The sequence below is a fragment of the Leopardus geoffroyi genome, chromosome A1, assembly GCF_018350155.1.
Source record: "Leopardus geoffroyi isolate Oge1 chromosome A1, O.geoffroyi_Oge1_pat1.0, whole genome shotgun sequence".
Classification (NCBI taxonomy): domain Eukaryota; kingdom Metazoa; phylum Chordata; class Mammalia; order Carnivora; family Felidae; genus Leopardus; species Leopardus geoffroyi.
Window position 1 is genome coordinate 82,273,128 of NC_059326.1, and position 17,057 is coordinate 82,290,184.

The following is a 17,057-nucleotide window of genomic DNA, read 5'->3' on the forward strand; positions in this document are numbered from 1 at the left end:
TGGGTAAGGGGCATTAAGGAATCTACTCCTGAAATCATTATTGCACTGTATGCTAACACCTTGGATGTAAATTAAAAAATTAAGACGTTATTTAAAAAATAAAATACGAGTTTTAAGTTAAATTCTTCACAAATTAGATTGAAGTAGGTTATTTCCATTGGGGAGTTTGCTTCCTAAGACCTTTCCACGAGCACCTCTTTTGTTTCCTGTTCATTTCCTGTGTTGTACTGAATCTGGAAGTGTTGCTGGTATCACAAAGAAATTCTAACTTGATGCCATTTCCTACAACTCACCCTTATATTTTTCTTTTTCAGAACAAGGTAAATAACCAGTTTGGGCTGGTTAACGTTGCTCCTGCCACACCCCTGCTGCTTGCTTGGAATCTTCCGCACACAGTGACAGGCACTGCATTGGGTACCAGGTCAGTACCGCATATGGAGGGCCCTGGTTCACTGAGTGCATGGGGGCTGGGGTCCTTCCAAAGAGTTGGGTTGGAGCCTGGCTGGGCTGGCCTCTGCACCACAGACAGTGGCTGCTGTCCTGGTGGGTTGAATAAACTTGATTCTTTCTCAGCAGTTTGATTGAGAAAATTGGAGACACTGGGTCTGGAAGGTCCAGAGGAAGAGAGGGCATGGGGGACCCCATGGCTGCATGTGAAGAGAAGGCTGGGAGGCAGAGCCAGGAGATTTTCAAATTGTGGCCATTGTAGAAAATTGGGCAAAGTAGAGGAGTCGCCCCTCCCTCTGCTTTTCCTCCCCTCCGCTGAGCTCCCTGTAGGGACTTCAGTGACCCCAGTGCTCTAGGGTTCTGTGGGTCCTAATAGCAGATGTCTGAGACAGTCCCTTTGCATACCCTGTGGTGCTCATAGCACTCAGAGATAGAGGCCTGTGGGAGAGAGCTTTACTTGGGTGCCTTAGCTCTGAGAAAGGCCAGTCTTAGACTGTGTTATTGTGCTTTGCTCGTGAGTTTTTATCCACTAAATGACATGTGACACTTATGAATTACTAAGCACTTTTAATAGAGTAAGAGTATGTGATTTCTATATAATATGACGAGTTAAAAGCATTGGAAATTTTTTTTGGGGCGCCTGGGTGGCTCAGTTGATTAAGCTTCCGACTCTTGATTTTGGCTCAGTTCGTGAATTGAGCCCTTGTGTTGGGCACTGGGCATGAAACCTACTTAAGATTCTCTCTCCCTCTGCTGTCCCTGTTCACGTTCTCTCTAAAAAAAAAAAAAGAAAAAGAAAAAAATTGGGCAAAGCTGTGGAGATATATTTTATTTTTTTGTGTAAGTGTTCATTGTTGCAGGGGCAGAGGGGCAGAGAGAGAAGGAGACAGAGGACCTGAAGCGGGCTCTGGGCTGTCAGCACAGAGCCTGATATGGGGCTCACACTCACAAACCCGGAGATCATGTCCTGAGCCAAACTCGGACATTCAACCGACTGAGCCACCCAGCTGCCCATGACATATTTTAAGTAATGTTGAAATATGTGTAAGTAGAAACTTTGGGGACTAGTTGTATTCCAAGTACTGATTTTGTCGTTGCTCTAAATGAAAAGTGACATTGGGTTTTCATGTAGCAGAGACATCTTGAAGACCTTCGGCTCTGGTTGAGGGCATTTCCTAGTTTAAATAGAAGAAGTGTCAGGTTAGTGGAAAACAGTAAGCATTTGTGTTGAATTTTTAAAACTGTATTTTGAGATGCTTATAGATTCATATACCGTTATAAGAAATAATACACAGAAATCCTATAGATCCTTCACCCAGATTTCCCCAGTGATAGCTCCTGATTAAAAATAGAGTCTAAGCAGAAGATTGCATCTATTTGACCCACTCACCTTACTCACATGGCATGTTTTACGATCTGCCATTTCTGTCACGTGTTGATTCCTGTGGCCGCCAGCGCCATCAAGACACAGACCATTTCTATCCCACAGGGTCCCTCCTCCCTCTTCCCTGACAGCCACTCCATCTCTACAGTTAGTCCCTGAACAGTGCTGTACGTGGAATTGTAGGGCGTGTGGGATCAGCCCTCCTTGCAGCCTTGAGGTCCACCCAGGTTGTATCAGTGACTCAAGGTATAGAAATTCTAGGAATTTGTTGTAAAAATATAATAAAAGTGTCATTTTTATAATTAAAAACAATAATAACAAAATAGCACTAGAGCTAAAAAAGTTTATTATTTACTCAAGAAAAAACATGCTATAATTTAGTAGTTCACAGGATTTGGTAGCCAAGTTTAAAGGTAAGATGAAATGAATTTATGAAAAAGTGATTGATGTTTTCAGAGTCTGTAAATAATTTCAGTGTCATGTCCACATGTCCATGACTTGAGCTTATTTGAGTGGAAATATCAGTATGACCACAATTAAAGTTCTCAATAATTTCTCGTAAAAATCAATAGTCCTTTATGTGTCATAGGGTAGAGTTATAACTATTTAATTTCAAGAATTTGTTTGAGGAAGGAACCAGAAATGAATGAAGGGGTGTTTGTTGTTCACACACAGACTGTGTGGCAGGTTATTTGTCTGAAGTTTGAAATCCATAAAAGAATCATTTTTTGAGATCTTTTAGGGAAAATGGGAAACATTAGCAAAGCATCAGAAATGTCTGTCTTGGTTCTGAAAATACTAGAAAAGCATGTATTTATCAACATTGAATTCTTTCTCTCCCCTGGAACAATAGAAGTTCAGCAGTGAAATGAGTTATTAAAATAACAGATTAACTATCTTGCTAGGCACTACTGAGATTGGGTAATCATTTATTTATTTTTAAGGTGGTAACGCTTACTTAAATTGTATTAAAGCTGTAACAAAGGGGCAGTTGGGCGGAGCATCCATCAGACTCTTGATTTCGGCTCAGGTCATGACCTTGAGATTTGTGGTATCAAGTCCCCACCTCTGCACTGACCGGGAGTACCCTGCTTGGGATTGTCTCCCTCCCTCTCTCTCTGCCCCTCCCCACCCCCCACCTCATGCGCATGCGCGCATGCACTCTCACGCTCTAAATAAACATTAAAAAAAATTGTAATATAAAGTTGGGTAATTTAGACAGCACATTGTCACTTATCCTAACAAGTTAGGGGAAAAAGTGAAACATTGTAGGTAAATAAATTCTCTGTGACGTTACAAACTGATGTATCGAAAAATGTATTGAAATTGAACAGTTTCCTGACTTTATAACCAGAATATTGAGGTAGAATGTAGTTTTTTCTTGGTGACTTTTGATGGGCAGGTTTCTCTGCTGTCCTCCAATAGTGGTATTTTTGGTGTCTACAGAAAGGTGTAGTTCAGTCCTCACCAGACTCCGTGGGCTGCTAGTCTTTGCCAGGTTCTTGTGCTGGTTTTTCAGAAGCTCTGTTTTATCTCCACTTTCTATTGGCTGTCATTTTTGGTTTGGAATTTTCTGCCTAGATAAGCCACACTCTTAGTTTTTCTGCATCTGATCTGCTTTGCCTGGGAAACCAGAATAAACTTGTTAGAATTGGAATTACTAGTAAAACTGAGGTATAGATACTTGTTTTAGTAAACACTTTAATGATTAGTTTATATTAATGTTTTGTTTTCTTTAATTTTTTTAATGTTTATGTCTGAGAGAAAGAGAGCACAAGCAGGGAAGGGGCAGAAGGAGAGGGAGACACAGAATCCGAAGCAAGCCCCAGGCTCTGAGCTGTCAGCAAAGAGCCCGACACGGGACTTGAACCCACAAACTGAGATCGTGACCTGAGCCCAAGCTGGACGCTCAACTGACTGAGCCACCCAGGCACCCCTGATACTTTTGTTTTCTTTAAACTGTAAGTGTTGTGTAAATGGTAGGTTTGGTTTTTTTCTTTTCTTTTTTTCTTAAATGTTTATTTTGGAGAAAGAGAGCACACAGGAGAGCATGTGGGGGAGGGGTGGAGAGAATCCCAAGCAGGCTCAGCACTGTCAGCGCAGAGCCCAGCTCAGGGGCTCAAACCCATGGACCGTGAGATAATGACCTGAGCTGAAATCAAGTGTCAGATGCTTAACTGACTGAGCCACCCCGTGTTTTTTCTTTTTTGATGTAACTACTGGTGCCCAGAGATCTAGTTCAGGTTCAGTGGTGTTTTTAGGGTGTGTCTCTTTTGCCTGTCTTGTGTTTTATTACCTCTTCCTTCTTTGCTCTGTATTTCCTACCTTTGGAGTCATTGCTTCGTTGTGACCTTGCTAACACCTGTAGCAGCTTGTACCTGCTTCTTGATGACTCTGTCCACTGGAAGATGCAGTCCTGTCCTTCGAGTGTGATCTGGGCACCGCAGCCGCAGCACCCCCTGCTGCCTGCACCAAAGCCTTCACCTCATCACGGCCAGGGTCCTGTGTGTGCTTCACTTGCTGGGGTAGTCATACAGGTGCTTGGGCTCTTCCTGAAGAGAGGAAGAGAAGGAGGCTGAATTTGGGAGATAGAAAGTGTTTGAACATTTAGTAAAACCCTAGTGATCCAGACATGGTTGTGTTTTGTGATTTTCTTTTTCTGTGTTTGACATCTTGTTAGCATTAAACTGTGACTTTGGAAATTTGGCAGAATTCCAAACGATTTTGGAAAGAAAACAGTACAGTAAGCTAGTAGCAGCTCAGACAGTTTTATTTCAGAAATGACGTGGAGCATGTTTCCTCCAGGCGGTTCACTGATCTGTGATAGGGGAGTTGATGGTGTTTTCTGGCCTTAAATACTTGGATCCTCTTTTTTTTTTTTTTTTTTTTTTTTTTTTTTTGTTAAGAAAGAGAGCATGAGCAGGGGAGAGGAGCAGAGAGAGAGAGAGTCTTAAGCAGGCTCCACACTCAGCATGGAGCCCATTGCAGGGCTCAATCTCTTGACTCTGAGATCATGACCTGAGCCAAATTCAAGGGTTGGTTGCTTAACCGACTAGCCATCCAGGTGCCCCAATACATGGATCTCCTTAAGTAGAATTGGTTTTTGTCTTTGGCACGTGGTAGATTTAAAAAATACACGAAGCTGAGTTTTCTTTAAAAAAATTGCCTTTAATTTCAATGTAACCTTTAGTCTCAAGTCTTTACCAGGCCTTACACTTTAACATTTAGTATTCAATTTTAATCCAGGTGTAATGAATAGTTCAGGTATTAATATTTATCTAGGAAAAATAACATCTTCAAAAAAGTGATAGTTTTTTGGACGTAATTATTTAATACTTTAACTCTGATCTCAATAGTAACGAATCATTGTTCAACTATATGTAGCAATAAATCTCTTTTTCAGCTGAAGATGTGTGTCTAAAATGCAAGCTCAGCTGAGCAGGAACCTTAGGACGGCCTTGCCCTGCCCTCTAAAACTGGACCATGAAGGTGCTGGGAAGAAATTACTTCTGGGTGTTGCTTCCACTGCTTCGCTTGATGGCAGATGCTGCGGAACATGAAGAGGTGGCAAAACATGCCATCAAATTGCACCGAGGGAAAGGGGCGGCCATCACTCAGAGGAAGCAGTGGGTCCTCGACGGTTGCAGGAAGCTCTCCGGGCTTCTTCGCCAAAAGACTGTGGTTCTTAACAAACTGAAAAGTGCAATCAGAGCAGTAGAAAAAGACGTTAGCCTGTCAGATGAAGAGAAGCTGTTTCAGGTGCATACGTTTGAAATTTTCCAAAAAGAGCTGAATGAAAGTGAAAATTCAGTGTTCCAGGCCATCTATGGACTGCAGAGAGCCCTGCAAGGAGATTACAGAGATGTTGTGAACATGAAGGAGAGCAGCAGGCAGCGCCTGGAGGCACTGAGAGAGGCTGCGATTAAGGTCAGTCCCGTCCCACCCTGAGCCAAGGAGCAGGTCAAGTAGAGGTCAAGGGAGAAGGCAGCTGGTACTGATGCTTCAGCAGGTGTAGTCTGGCAGGGGCATCCATTCTCAGCAGTGCACACGTGGATTTCCCCTCCTTGTGCACCGTATCTTAGCACAGTTGCATTTCACCACTTCTGGGAGTGCCAATGCTTTTCTGTGTTGAGATCACAAGGTGATTATACTAGTTACTCAAGTTATCCCAGTAAGCTGATGCATATGAAGTATGTGGTAAATATACTTGTAACTGCAGTCAACATTTTGAGTTTCTGACAAGAATGCCTTTTGGTGTGTAGGTTGGCTGTCTTTAATGCCCATCTACTGAAAACAAACATACTAAAATTAGTTTTAATATATACTTTTGAAATAAGGATCATGATGAAATACACTTTTTTTTTTTTTCAACGTTTTTATTTATTTTTGGGACAGAGAGAGACAGAGCATGAACAGGGGAGGGGCAGAGAGAGAGGGAGACACAGAATCGGAAACAGGCTGCAGGCTCAGAGCCATCAGCCCAGAGCCTGACGCGGGGCTCGAACTCACGGACCGTGAGATCGTGACCTGGCTGAAGTCGGAGGCTTAACCGACGGCGCCACCCAGGCGCCCCTGAAATACACTTTTAAAATGAGATAAAACTATTACTATACCAGATGTGATATTATTTATATATATATATATATTTTTTTTTTTTTTTAATTTTTTTTTTCAACGTTTATTTATTTTTGGGACAGAGAGAGACAGAGCATGAACGGGGGAGGGGCAGAGAGAGAGGGAGACAGAGAATCGGAAACAGGCTCCAGGCTCTGAGCCATCAGCCCAGAGCCCGACGCGGGGCTCGAACTCACGGACCGCGAGATCGTGACCTGGCTGAAGTCGGACGCTTAACCGACTGCGCCACCCAGGCGCCCCTATATATATATTTTTAATGTTTATTTTTAGAGACAGAGAACACAAGCAGGGGAGGGCAGAGAGAGAGGGAGACAGAATCTGAAGTAGGCTCCAAGCTTCGAGCTGTCAGCATAGAGCCCGACACGGGGCTCTAACTCACGAACCATGAGATCATGACCTGAGCCAAAGTCGGATGCTTAACCGACTGAGCCACCCAGGCGTCTCTAAACTCCTTCGTTTTAAAGAATAGTGGTATTGATTTGAGGTAGTTTTACAATAAAATAGAGAACTAACATGCATTGAGTGATGTTGATCCAAATATGTATGCTTTCTACATGCAGTTTTTGCCTCACATCTCAGGCTAGGTTCTGGGAGGTCACAGCTACGAGAGACAGGTTGGGTGGTGTTGCCTAGAGAGAGGTCTGTCAAACAGCTACACTTCTCCTTGGGACTGCCTTGCTGCTTCTCTGTTCTAGCTATGCCCCACCCCTTTAAAGTATGAACATATACTTTATTTTATTTATTTATTTTTTTTTTAATTTTTTTTTTTTCAACGTTTATTTATTTTTGGGACAGAGAGAGACAGAGCATGAATGGGGGAGGGGCAGAGAGAGAGGGAGACACAAAATTGGAAACAGGCTCCAGGCTCTGAGCCATCAGCCCAGAGCCTGACGCGGGGCTCGAACTCCCGGACCGCGAGATCGTGACCTGGCTGAAGTCAGCCGCTTAACCGACTGCGCCACCCAGCCGCCCCTGAACATATACTTTAATAGTAAGGATGTTGATTTGATTGATAGCTTGAGTTTAAATATGATGGTATAAAACGCAATGGTATTATTGACACCATCCATCAGTTTTCCAAGTAATGCTGTCAGATTCTTCTGGAACAGTTTTTCCTCTGTAACTTGGAATTTGTGTGTATCCTACTTAGAAATTTTTAGCTCAAGAATCAAGTATCACAGGTGTTTTTAGAGTATAGCTGGACCTCCATACACAGTAGGCATGATGTCTGGAATAAAATCTGTTCAGTGAGGATTGTGTATGAATAGTTGACCTTCAGAATTTATCAACGGTAGTAGATTACGTTTGATGACGCGTGTGTACAAATAGGCTTCCCTAAACATTTTGCTAAGCTCCATCATGTTTGGGTGATACAGGACACCTGACCTTCTCTCCTTGACTGGAGCTAGCATTACACGTTTATAAATGTATTTGACAGCGAGAGCATGTTGGCTCGCATGGTCCAGCCAGGCCAGGCACCTGAATGAAGTCCTGATGTGGCCTATTTCTTAATAAACCCCACACTTCATTTCTCACCAATAAACAGGAAGAGACAGAATATGTGGAACTTCTGGCAGCAGAAAAACACCAAGTTGAAGCCCTCAAAAATATGCAACATCAAAACAAAAGTTTATCCATGCTTGATGAAATTCTTGAAGATGTGAGAAAGGCAGCCGATCGCCTAGAGGAAGAGATGGAAGAACATGCTTTTGATGACAATAAATCAGTAAGTAGCATTCCAGAACAATCTCCTCTTTGCTCGGGCTGCTTGCCGAGAGAAAGTGTGGTGGAATTTATCGGCTGTTTTCTGTGTGGACTGACGATGGAGATAAAACCAAACGCTTTCGTATCCCAGAGAACAATTTGGTTCAGTTACACAGAAGTACACTATACACCTGTCGTTTTGCCTTATGTTTTTGTCAGTGCCCCCCAGGGGCTCATGTCTGTGCCCCGCTTCCGTGTTCAGGTGGATTGAGACTCTGGGCTCCAGAAAGCGTGCCCTGGGATAGTCAGGTGTCAGTGCTGTTCTGCCCAAGGGAGCCATATGCTCCTGAGAGGAATCGTGTCTGAGGCAGGCATTCGGACTCCCCACTTGCTGTGACGTGTTTAGATTCTCTGGGAAGGACGAGATGAGTGCCGAAAACGGACTGTGAGTCTTGAGGACTCAGAAAAGGATGCGGCAATTAGAGCAAAGGCGAGTGCAGTTCGGGGCGGATGAGCACTGAGCGGGGCTGTCCTGAGCGTGTCCATGGTGCCAGGGGAGGATGCGGGGCTGTCTTTTGAAGGTGGTGCTCTTTCTTCACTGCTCACTGAGTGCTCGTGCGTCAGGGCGTCAGGCTGTCAGGCTGTCGTCGCCGCAGCTTTTCCAGTGCAGCTCCACTGCTGTTGGCTCAGGGTCCCCGCGGGTCCCATGGGCGAGGGCTTGGCCCAGCACTGCACCCTCCGCTCCAGGCACTGATAATGGGCTCTGGGTTTTCACCTCGGAGGGTCCCACGGCCCCTCCTCAGGCTCTCAGAACCCAGGAAGACCATCTGTTTGCCAGGTTACCAGGTCGCTGCAAAGGGTGCAGTCAGAAACAGCCGGGCAGAAGAGGTGAAAGCATGTGCGCAGGGCACTGCGTCCTGTCCGGGCCCGCTGCCCTCCTGGCGGGGCGCGTCCGTGTGTCGGGCACCCGGAAGCTCCCCGAACCCCGTGCTCCAAGCATGTCCCGGAGCTGCCTTGTGCAGGCTCTCGATTCGCTTCACCTCCAGCCCCTCCCCACCCCGAGGCCACGTGGCTGCTGTCCCTGGTGGCCAGCCTCATCCTGCTGTCATCTAGTGGCTTTCTGAACGTCACCTTGCTGGCACAAACTCAGGAGAGGCCGCGAAGGGCTTGTCGGGTGTACCCATTGCTCCTTATGCTTGGGGAGGCCACGCTGGTTGTAGGGCTGCGGGCCAGGAAGGGGGGTGAAGACCAAACGTATGTTTCTTGTTACAGATCGTACCCTAAATTGTTAAAGTGGGTGTCTGGACATAATAGAAATCCTAAACGCCTTCATTCTCAGATGGCCCTTGTAACTGAAGCAGCTTTCCTGATTTGTGCTAATGAACATCTGTGGACCTTTCGTCATACCTGACAGAGTGCTAGAAATACTTCTGTCGCTCTTCTGTACAGAATTTGCGCTCTAAAAATTGAACTTGAAAACATTTCATGGGTTTAATTACATGATGTTGGTTATTTTTACAGGTGAAAGGGGTCAATTTTGAGGCAGTTCTCAGAGTGGAGGAAGAAGACGCCAATTCCAAACAAAACCTCACAAAGCGGGAAGCGGAGGATGATTTGGGTCTTAGCATGCTGATCGACTCCCAGAACAACCGCTATATCTTGACCAAGCCCAGAGACGCGACAATTCCACGTGCAGATCGCCACTTCCTAAAGGTAGTCTGTCTGCTTGCTCCCCTCTTGAAGTCCCCTCTTTCACCTTCCTACTTCCAGGTACTAATGTAAAGTAAGCTTTATTTTCTGAGCCTCGTATTAGGATGCATGACCTTCCTCCTAACGGAGAGATTCTACTAGAATTTCCTATATTTTCCATGACTTGAAACACTTTCTCTTAATTTTTAATTTTTTCTGAAAAGAACGAGGCATTTTAATACTTAGAATGAAAATTAACGTTGCTTTTGAGAATTTGGAAGCCTTTTTGAAGTCAGGAGTCCCTACAGTGGGCTCAAGCTTTGTCACTAACACGGAACATCTGATGAGGTGGAGAAGCTTTGGCTAAGGTATCATCTGTGTAGACACGGGTACAGGATGAGATCCGGCTCCTCCAGAGGTGACTGACATTCCAGACCGAGTTAGCCACGCATCTGCTCCCTCTGAGGCAGCAAGTCTAATAAGAGGATGTGGAGTTATGTAAAGATTCGCAATCGACTGTGTTCTGGTTGGAGATCACTGTTTGGGTTTGGACCAGAGTGGGTAACAGCTGGAGTGGCCAGTGTGGCCTGCTCGGAAGGCTAGTGGGGTCTAGACACCCTGTCGGGGCTCCAGCAGCATTCCCGAAGCCACAGCTTGTGCTGGTCTTAAAGAGGGGGGCAGCGCAGGCCGAGAGGAAGGATGCTCCCAGCGGCTGATTACTGTACCAATAAACTCAAAGCAGGAAGATCAGCCCAGGGATAGCCTTCCTTTTTTACCACCAAAGTGGAAACTGGGAGGGGCCTAGTCTGCAGAACGTCTGCTTTCTCCAGTAATCAACCCTTTTCTTGCCAACTGTTACCTTAAATTTTTGTGTTTATTTCTGGTTTATTCTCCATTAGGACATTGTTACCATAGGAATGCTGTCTTTACCTTGTGGCTGGCTGTGCACAACAATAGGGTTGCCCACAATGTTTGGTTATATTGTTTGTGGCGTACTTCTGGGGCCTTCAGGACTAAACAGTATTAAGGTAAGAGCAACTGTTTTAGTATCTGTTTAACAAAATACTAAAGAAATGCTCATGAAGACCTAAAAGTTTTGAACTTGAATTAATAAAGATAGCATTTCCTTATAAACCATATTAAAGAAGATGCTCTTTAGAGTTTCATAAGAAATTCCTAAATCATAAGAAAGTAATTTTGTTAGTGAATGGATGACTTAACTAGAGAAGAAATCCCGTTTATGTCTTTATTTTTTTAATTAAAAAAAAGTTTTTTAAACGTTTATTTTTTTGAGAGAGACAGAGAGCATGAGCAGGGGAGGGGCAGAGAGAGAGGGAGACACAGAATCTGAAGCAGACTCCAGGCTCCGAGCTGTCAGCACAGATCCTGACACGGGGATTAAACTTGTGAACTGCGAGATCATGACCTGAGGGGAAGCTGGCCGCTTAACCGACTGAGCCACCCAGGGTGCGACAACCCCCCACTCAGTTCATGTCTTTAAACTGTTAGTTTTAAAAATTCTGTTTCCAGTAATAATGATGGATTATGTTATTCAGACACTGAAAGCAACAAAAAATGCTGGGTTAAATGTATAATTTAAAATTTTTTAAAACATTGCAAAGCTGGTAAAGTAGTGGGGATTTTCAAGCCTAAATGTAGGATAATGTGAAAACCCCAGGACGTAGTGAGTGCTGAGGCTGTTGGCTGAACAGAGTGAAGTGACTTTCATCCTATATCGATGGCACTTGTTGGCAGTGAGGAACAGTTCCAAAGCTTTTGTGGGCTCCAAGATGTGTCCTGTAAATACGCACAACTCAGACGAAATGAAGAGATTGGCAAGAATAGGTGATGTGTCATATATCCAACACAGAAGCAGTGGTGCAGGTACTGGGAAACACACACGGGAGTCCTGGCACTTCCTAGTTGGGTACGACAGGAGCAGACGGATGGGGGGAGGTGTGGGCATCTGCTCGCAGCCTCACCCTCCTGCTGACGGGCACACCTTGTACCGGGCAGGAAACATCATCATCTCTAACTGAACTCAACAACACGTTCAACTGGCAGGGGCTACCGGCTGAAAGCCCAGGACCTTAGTGAGCAGGTGACCACTGACTGACATGGGGGGGGGGCGGGGTGCTCTCGTGGGCTGGGCTCAACCTGGTGGGGTGGTCTCTGGGAAACACTGTTTTAATTCAATTTTCTGAATTCGTAATCTCCATACAGTTGAGAACAAAACGGTGTAAGTACAAAAAATTTTAAGTTGTAGGTGGAGAATCTCTGTCTTGTCCTATCCCATCCCTCCCTTTCCAGAGTATTTATGAACAATAGCAAATACAAACGTATTTTCCTTTTTTCTTCAGAGCAAAGGTTGCTTATAAGCCAAGAATTCAGGCTGAATAATAATAGAGGCTGAGTAAGGTAATAAATACAACTGGAGGCTACCAATATTATAGTTCCTAACAAATTTGCTGTATCTTGGTAAATAACATAATTACAGTAAACCAGGATGAAGACCCAAGAGCATATTAGCCAAAATGGGAGGTGGTTAATGGAGGAAGTGTGACTGTACCAAAATATTTACCTTTTCCTAGTAGGAAGTTAATAGGCTTCTGTGTTACGTTGAGAAGTGCAAATTTAGGTATGTGACTTTCAAGTCATGAGTTTCAGCCTCGTTTTAAAAAGGGAAGAAAAATAAAAGCAGTGAGGAAGTATAAAAACCAGGAGACGAAGGAGTAAGAGAAATCTTCTGTTATCACAATGAATATAAGTGGAATAAACTTGCCTGTGGAAAGATACAGGTTTGCAGATGATGTTAGGAAAAAGATGTACAATAAGCAAGGTTCAAAGAGAACAAAATGAGTAAGTGAGGAGGCAGATGCCAGCAAATGGAGGGCAGGGCCTGTCCTCTCGGTGGCTGACAGGGTGCGTGTGCGTCCCTGCACAGCAGCTTGGTGCCTGGACATGTGGAGATCTGCTTGCTCTCTTCTTTCAGACGCTGAGTTCGTGGCTCAGTGGAAACCATGAATGTAGATGATCTAGGGAGTACCAAATATAACCGTGTAAACAGCATTCTCTGCCATAACATAAAAGCATAAAAACAAACAGCAAATAAAGGACCAGAACCAACACAGCGCACAAGAACGCTGTATACCAGAACCTGTGGGATGTGGCCAATTCGGTTCTCAGGAAAGAAGTTTGTATACATAGTCATGCACAGGCCCGTGCTGGCAGGCCAAAGGAAAGTGGGGCATCTTGATTAAAATGTCCAGCTCAGGTTCAGTGCCTCCCCATCCTCCAGAGAAAGTGAAGGAAGGAGGTAATGAAGAGCGCAGCCTGGAAACAGGTGAATTCGTGAGCTAGTTCTCAGAAAAAGAGATAAAAACAGTCCTTCAGCTAATCAAGAAAAAGGAAAAAAAAACGTATAATCAGGAATTTCAAGCTATGTCAGGGATAGAGGACATTCAGAGAACTAGTTTTAAAAAAAATACTGTGGTTTTTTTTGTTTTTTGTTTTTTTTGTTTTTTTAGGATAGTTCCACTGAGTATGTTAGTACAAGATTGTTCCTTGAAGTATGCTTCATTTGTTAGATACATTAAATTGTGTGGTTTTAAAATTTTGTTCCCAGTCTGTTGTGCAGGTGGAGACCTTAGGAGAGGTTGGCGTGTTCTTTACTCTGTTTCTTGTTGGCCTAGAGTTCTCTCCAGAAAGGCTGAGAAAGGTAAGGGCCTCACCAAGCTGTGTTATCGCCGCCAATTTAAACATCATATGGTTTTAATTTATTTACTTTGTGTTTGTTCATGATTGGACTGTCAAGTTAAGTATTTTAGAACAGAATATTCTTTTTATTTTTGGAATATAAATTCTAAAAGATAAAAAATACTAGAAAATGCAAATTCAATGAATGAGTAAAATTAGCTTTTATGTAGCTAATTCCAGAAAAGGTCTGAGAAATGTATGTTTGAAATTTAACATGTGGGGGTCCCTCCAAAAAGGTCCAAAACCATTAGAGGCTGAACTATCTCAGGGATTGAATGTTTGTGTAAAATGAAAATATGTAAAAGACTTGTAGCAGTTAGGACCACGTGTATGAAGAAGTGTGAAACTAAGGGAAGCAACAGTTGCCTTCTAAATTTGTTTGCTTCTAGAACTATTACTTGGAATACTGGAGTATTGCAGAAATGAAAATAGCTGGAGTAAGTTGGAAGTGAGTTAATTAAAAGCTGTGTTTTTGGACGGACACCTCACAAAAGAGGATAGTTGGTCACAAAGCCGGTGGGAGGGCGGGGACAGAAGGGCAGAGAGGGTGACAGTAGTGCTGGTGGACCCCAGGCCACGCCGGCAGGTGGCTCTGGAGTCAGTGTGAGGGCTGGTCGGACAGCAGAGCGGCCTCACACAACAACTGACGACCCTTCCCTTGGTGGAGCTGCCCTGGGTCTCCGTCCCTAGGAAAAATGAAGTACAAGGTTTTTCATTAACCCTCGAATAGTCTTCAGCTTCTCGTTGTAGCATTTTTATGAAAGCGGAGGGGCAGCCTGGGTGTCTTACGGTTACACTGTCACAGCTCTTGAAAGGTATCATGCAGCCATAAAAGACGTGACAAGATCCGAGATAGCAAAGAGAAGTACATTGAGGCGCTGGCCTTAGTTCACCTTGTTACTCTTTGACCTCTCTTTTCTTGCTTCTCTTTTTTTCTGTTGGAAGCTCTGTTTGTCCACCTCCCAGTTACCATCACTTCCTTTAAACACTTCTCCAGATGTGCCTCCTCACGAAGCGTTCTGAGTCCCTTTAGTGTTTTCTCAGGCACTTTCGTGTCTTTTAACGTGCTTCTGGCCTGACCTCCATGTGTTAAGTTCCAGACCCAGAGTTTAAAGGACCCTGCTCTTCTCCGCGAGCTGCGCTTGGGGCTGTGCCATGCCGGCAGCATGGCCAGGACCTGCAGCCGTGCGAGGAGCCGGAGACCTGTGGATGGGAAGGTCATCGTCTGTGGCCGTCCCCGCTCCTTGCTCCGCGCAGGCTCCTCTGGGCTTCCATGTGTGTTTAGTTGAGCGAGGCTGGCAGCTGATAGTGGCGGTTGCCTATGGCTTGGGACAGAGAGGGGCAGAGTTCGGGTTCTGCATTGACCAGCCTTGTGGTCTCAGCAGAGTATCTCACGCCTTGGACGTTGGGGTCCTCGTCTACATGGCCGGGTTTGTTCTGGCCTAAACTGCTGTAATTTATATTTTTCACGACTCTAGCATTCACTGTTCAATGAGAACTTCATCCAGAGTCATGTGAACAGAGTTTTAACCTGTATGAAACTGCACGCTGTTGCTGGTGTGGTGCTGACTTGTAGGGCTTTGGGGTTTTATGCTGACGGGGGCTTACATTTGTGCCTGGCGATGCAGCCTTAGGAGGGCTTGGCAAGGAGGGGGTGTGTGCATGTCAGGGAGAAAGTGTGCTGTGGTCTGAGAAGTGGAAGGAACCTTCCTGGGGACCTGGCACCTGTTTAGTGACTTTGGGGTGAGCTGGGGCCCCTCTGACATGAATCCCTCACTCGTCAGCTCCCTGTGACAGGCTTGCAGGAGGATGGCAGCCTCGCCCTTTTTAGGCCCCTGGGCTCAGACTGCAGATTTAACCATGCCTAATAAACTACGCTAGCAAGTGACAAATTTGTGTTTCTCCAGCATAAATAGCGAGCAGGGCGTCAGAGCAGCCTGAAGTGACCGGTGCCATCGTGGACTTCCGTGTGCCCCTCATGATGGAAAGTCATTCAGTGGGTTTTGAAATAATAATTGCTGGAAGGCCCTCTTGGATCCTCTGGGAAATCCCCAAAAGTCTGAGTGGAAACGGTTCAGAACACCAAGGTCTAGGAACTACTTAATTGTTGGCGCTGAGAACAGCCACAGTCATTTCTTCTGATGGCGCGTCCTGTTGGGTGTGTGCACCCCTGCCTCGCTGTGCTCTAGCTCCCCTTATGCTGCCGGCTCAGCTTTCATGTGCTAGCTCCCCGTTTCTGTCTCTCTGCCTGGGAGTTGAGTTTTCTCCTCTTTTTCTCCTTTTTTCTTTTTAACATTTGCTTTTTTGAGAGAGAACTCAAGTGAGAGGGGGAGGGAAGGGAGAGAGAGAATCTCAAGCAGGCCCCACACTGTCAGCAAGGAGCCTAACTCGGGGCTTAATCCCGTGAACCATGAGCTGAGATCAAGAGTCAGAGAAACTCAACTGACTGAGCCGCCCAGGCACCCCCTCTTTCCCTTTTCTCCTTATTTGTTCCCTCAGTAAACCCTTGCTCCAGACACTGGTGGCTACTGACTATGAGGTGGTATACACAGCCCTGTGGCCCTCCCTTGTGGGACTGCAGGTCTGGGATTTCAGAGGGATGTGTAGGGTTGTGGACAGAAGTCCTGGGACAAGAGCTGAGGAAAATGGAGTTCGGGAGGGGATGCGGCTGTGGTGCAGATGCGTGGGGACCAGGCTGCTGTGAATTCCGACACGGGGAGTTGCCTGGGACCCTGCTGAGCAGCAGGATCTGATATGTGTGGCTGGAGAGCCCGTGTTTCTGGGAGCCCCAGGTGGTCCAGATGCCCCATGCGGAGCAAAGATCTGTGGGCACTGCCCGCATTTCCCACCCTCGTTTGCTGCACACTGTGCTTCTTGGGCTAATAAATCCCAGCCCTCCTGACCAAGGTTTGGTAGCGACCTCAGAAATCTTTAGTCTGGCCTTTGAAAGTCTACAGATGTAGAAGGCAGAGTAGAGAGACGGTTACTTCCCCAAGGTGCTCAACCAATAATGGGGTCAGTCCCGAGCTCTGGGATCCCTTGTGGGCAGAAAAACCCCTAATGCTGCTTATAGGAGTGGCTACCCTAAAACCTGGGAACCTTAAAATTCAGCATGCTGGCCTCCCCAGGAGCTGTGCCTAGGTCTGCAGGTGCACCCTGGCCCTCCCACTGCTCCTGGATATGACACAGGAAGAGGGGGAGCCATTGGAAGGCCATTAAACCAAACAGCCATCGCCACTCCCAGGTGCCAGAAGCAGGAATCAGGGAATCTGAACCTTGGAGAAGCAGCCTTGGGGGCTAACCTCTCTCTGGAAGGCGAGCACAGAGCCTGGGTTGGCCAGAGACACGTGGCAGAGGACAGAGTGGCTCTGTGTGGAAGGCTGAGTCTTCAGTTCGTTTGCCTCTGTCAGCGTCCCACCATTTGACTCGGGACTTGGTGGTG

At 45.6% G+C, this 17,057-nt stretch overlaps 1 protein-coding gene across 10 annotated transcripts in view; it reads left to right on the forward strand.

Annotated features, from left to right (window-relative positions):
- TMCO3 (transmembrane and coiled-coil domains 3) overlaps positions 1 to 17,057 on the forward strand; it is a 51,961-nt gene that overhangs the window by 3,573 nt on the left and 31,331 nt on the right. For 6 of the 10 annotated variants that reach the window (XM_045482518.1, XM_045482538.1, XM_045482558.1 and 3 more), the window contains exons 2-7: positions 315 to 421; positions 5,235 to 5,758; positions 8,013 to 8,192; positions 9,692 to 9,883; positions 10,759 to 10,887; positions 13,485 to 13,577. In XM_045482518.1, the coding sequence (XP_045338474.1) occupies positions 5,315 to 5,758; positions 8,013 to 8,192; positions 9,692 to 9,883; positions 10,759 to 10,887; positions 13,485 to 13,577 (1,038 nt within the window). In that variant the 5' untranslated portion in view covers positions 315 to 421; positions 5,235 to 5,314. Of the gene's footprint in view, positions 1 to 314; positions 422 to 3,595; positions 3,793 to 5,234; positions 5,759 to 8,012; positions 8,193 to 9,691; positions 9,884 to 10,758; positions 10,888 to 13,484; positions 13,578 to 17,057 lie in introns of those variants that run through there. The other 4 variants (XM_045482529.1, XM_045482532.1, XM_045482545.1 and 1 more) reach the window with 3 other exon arrangements.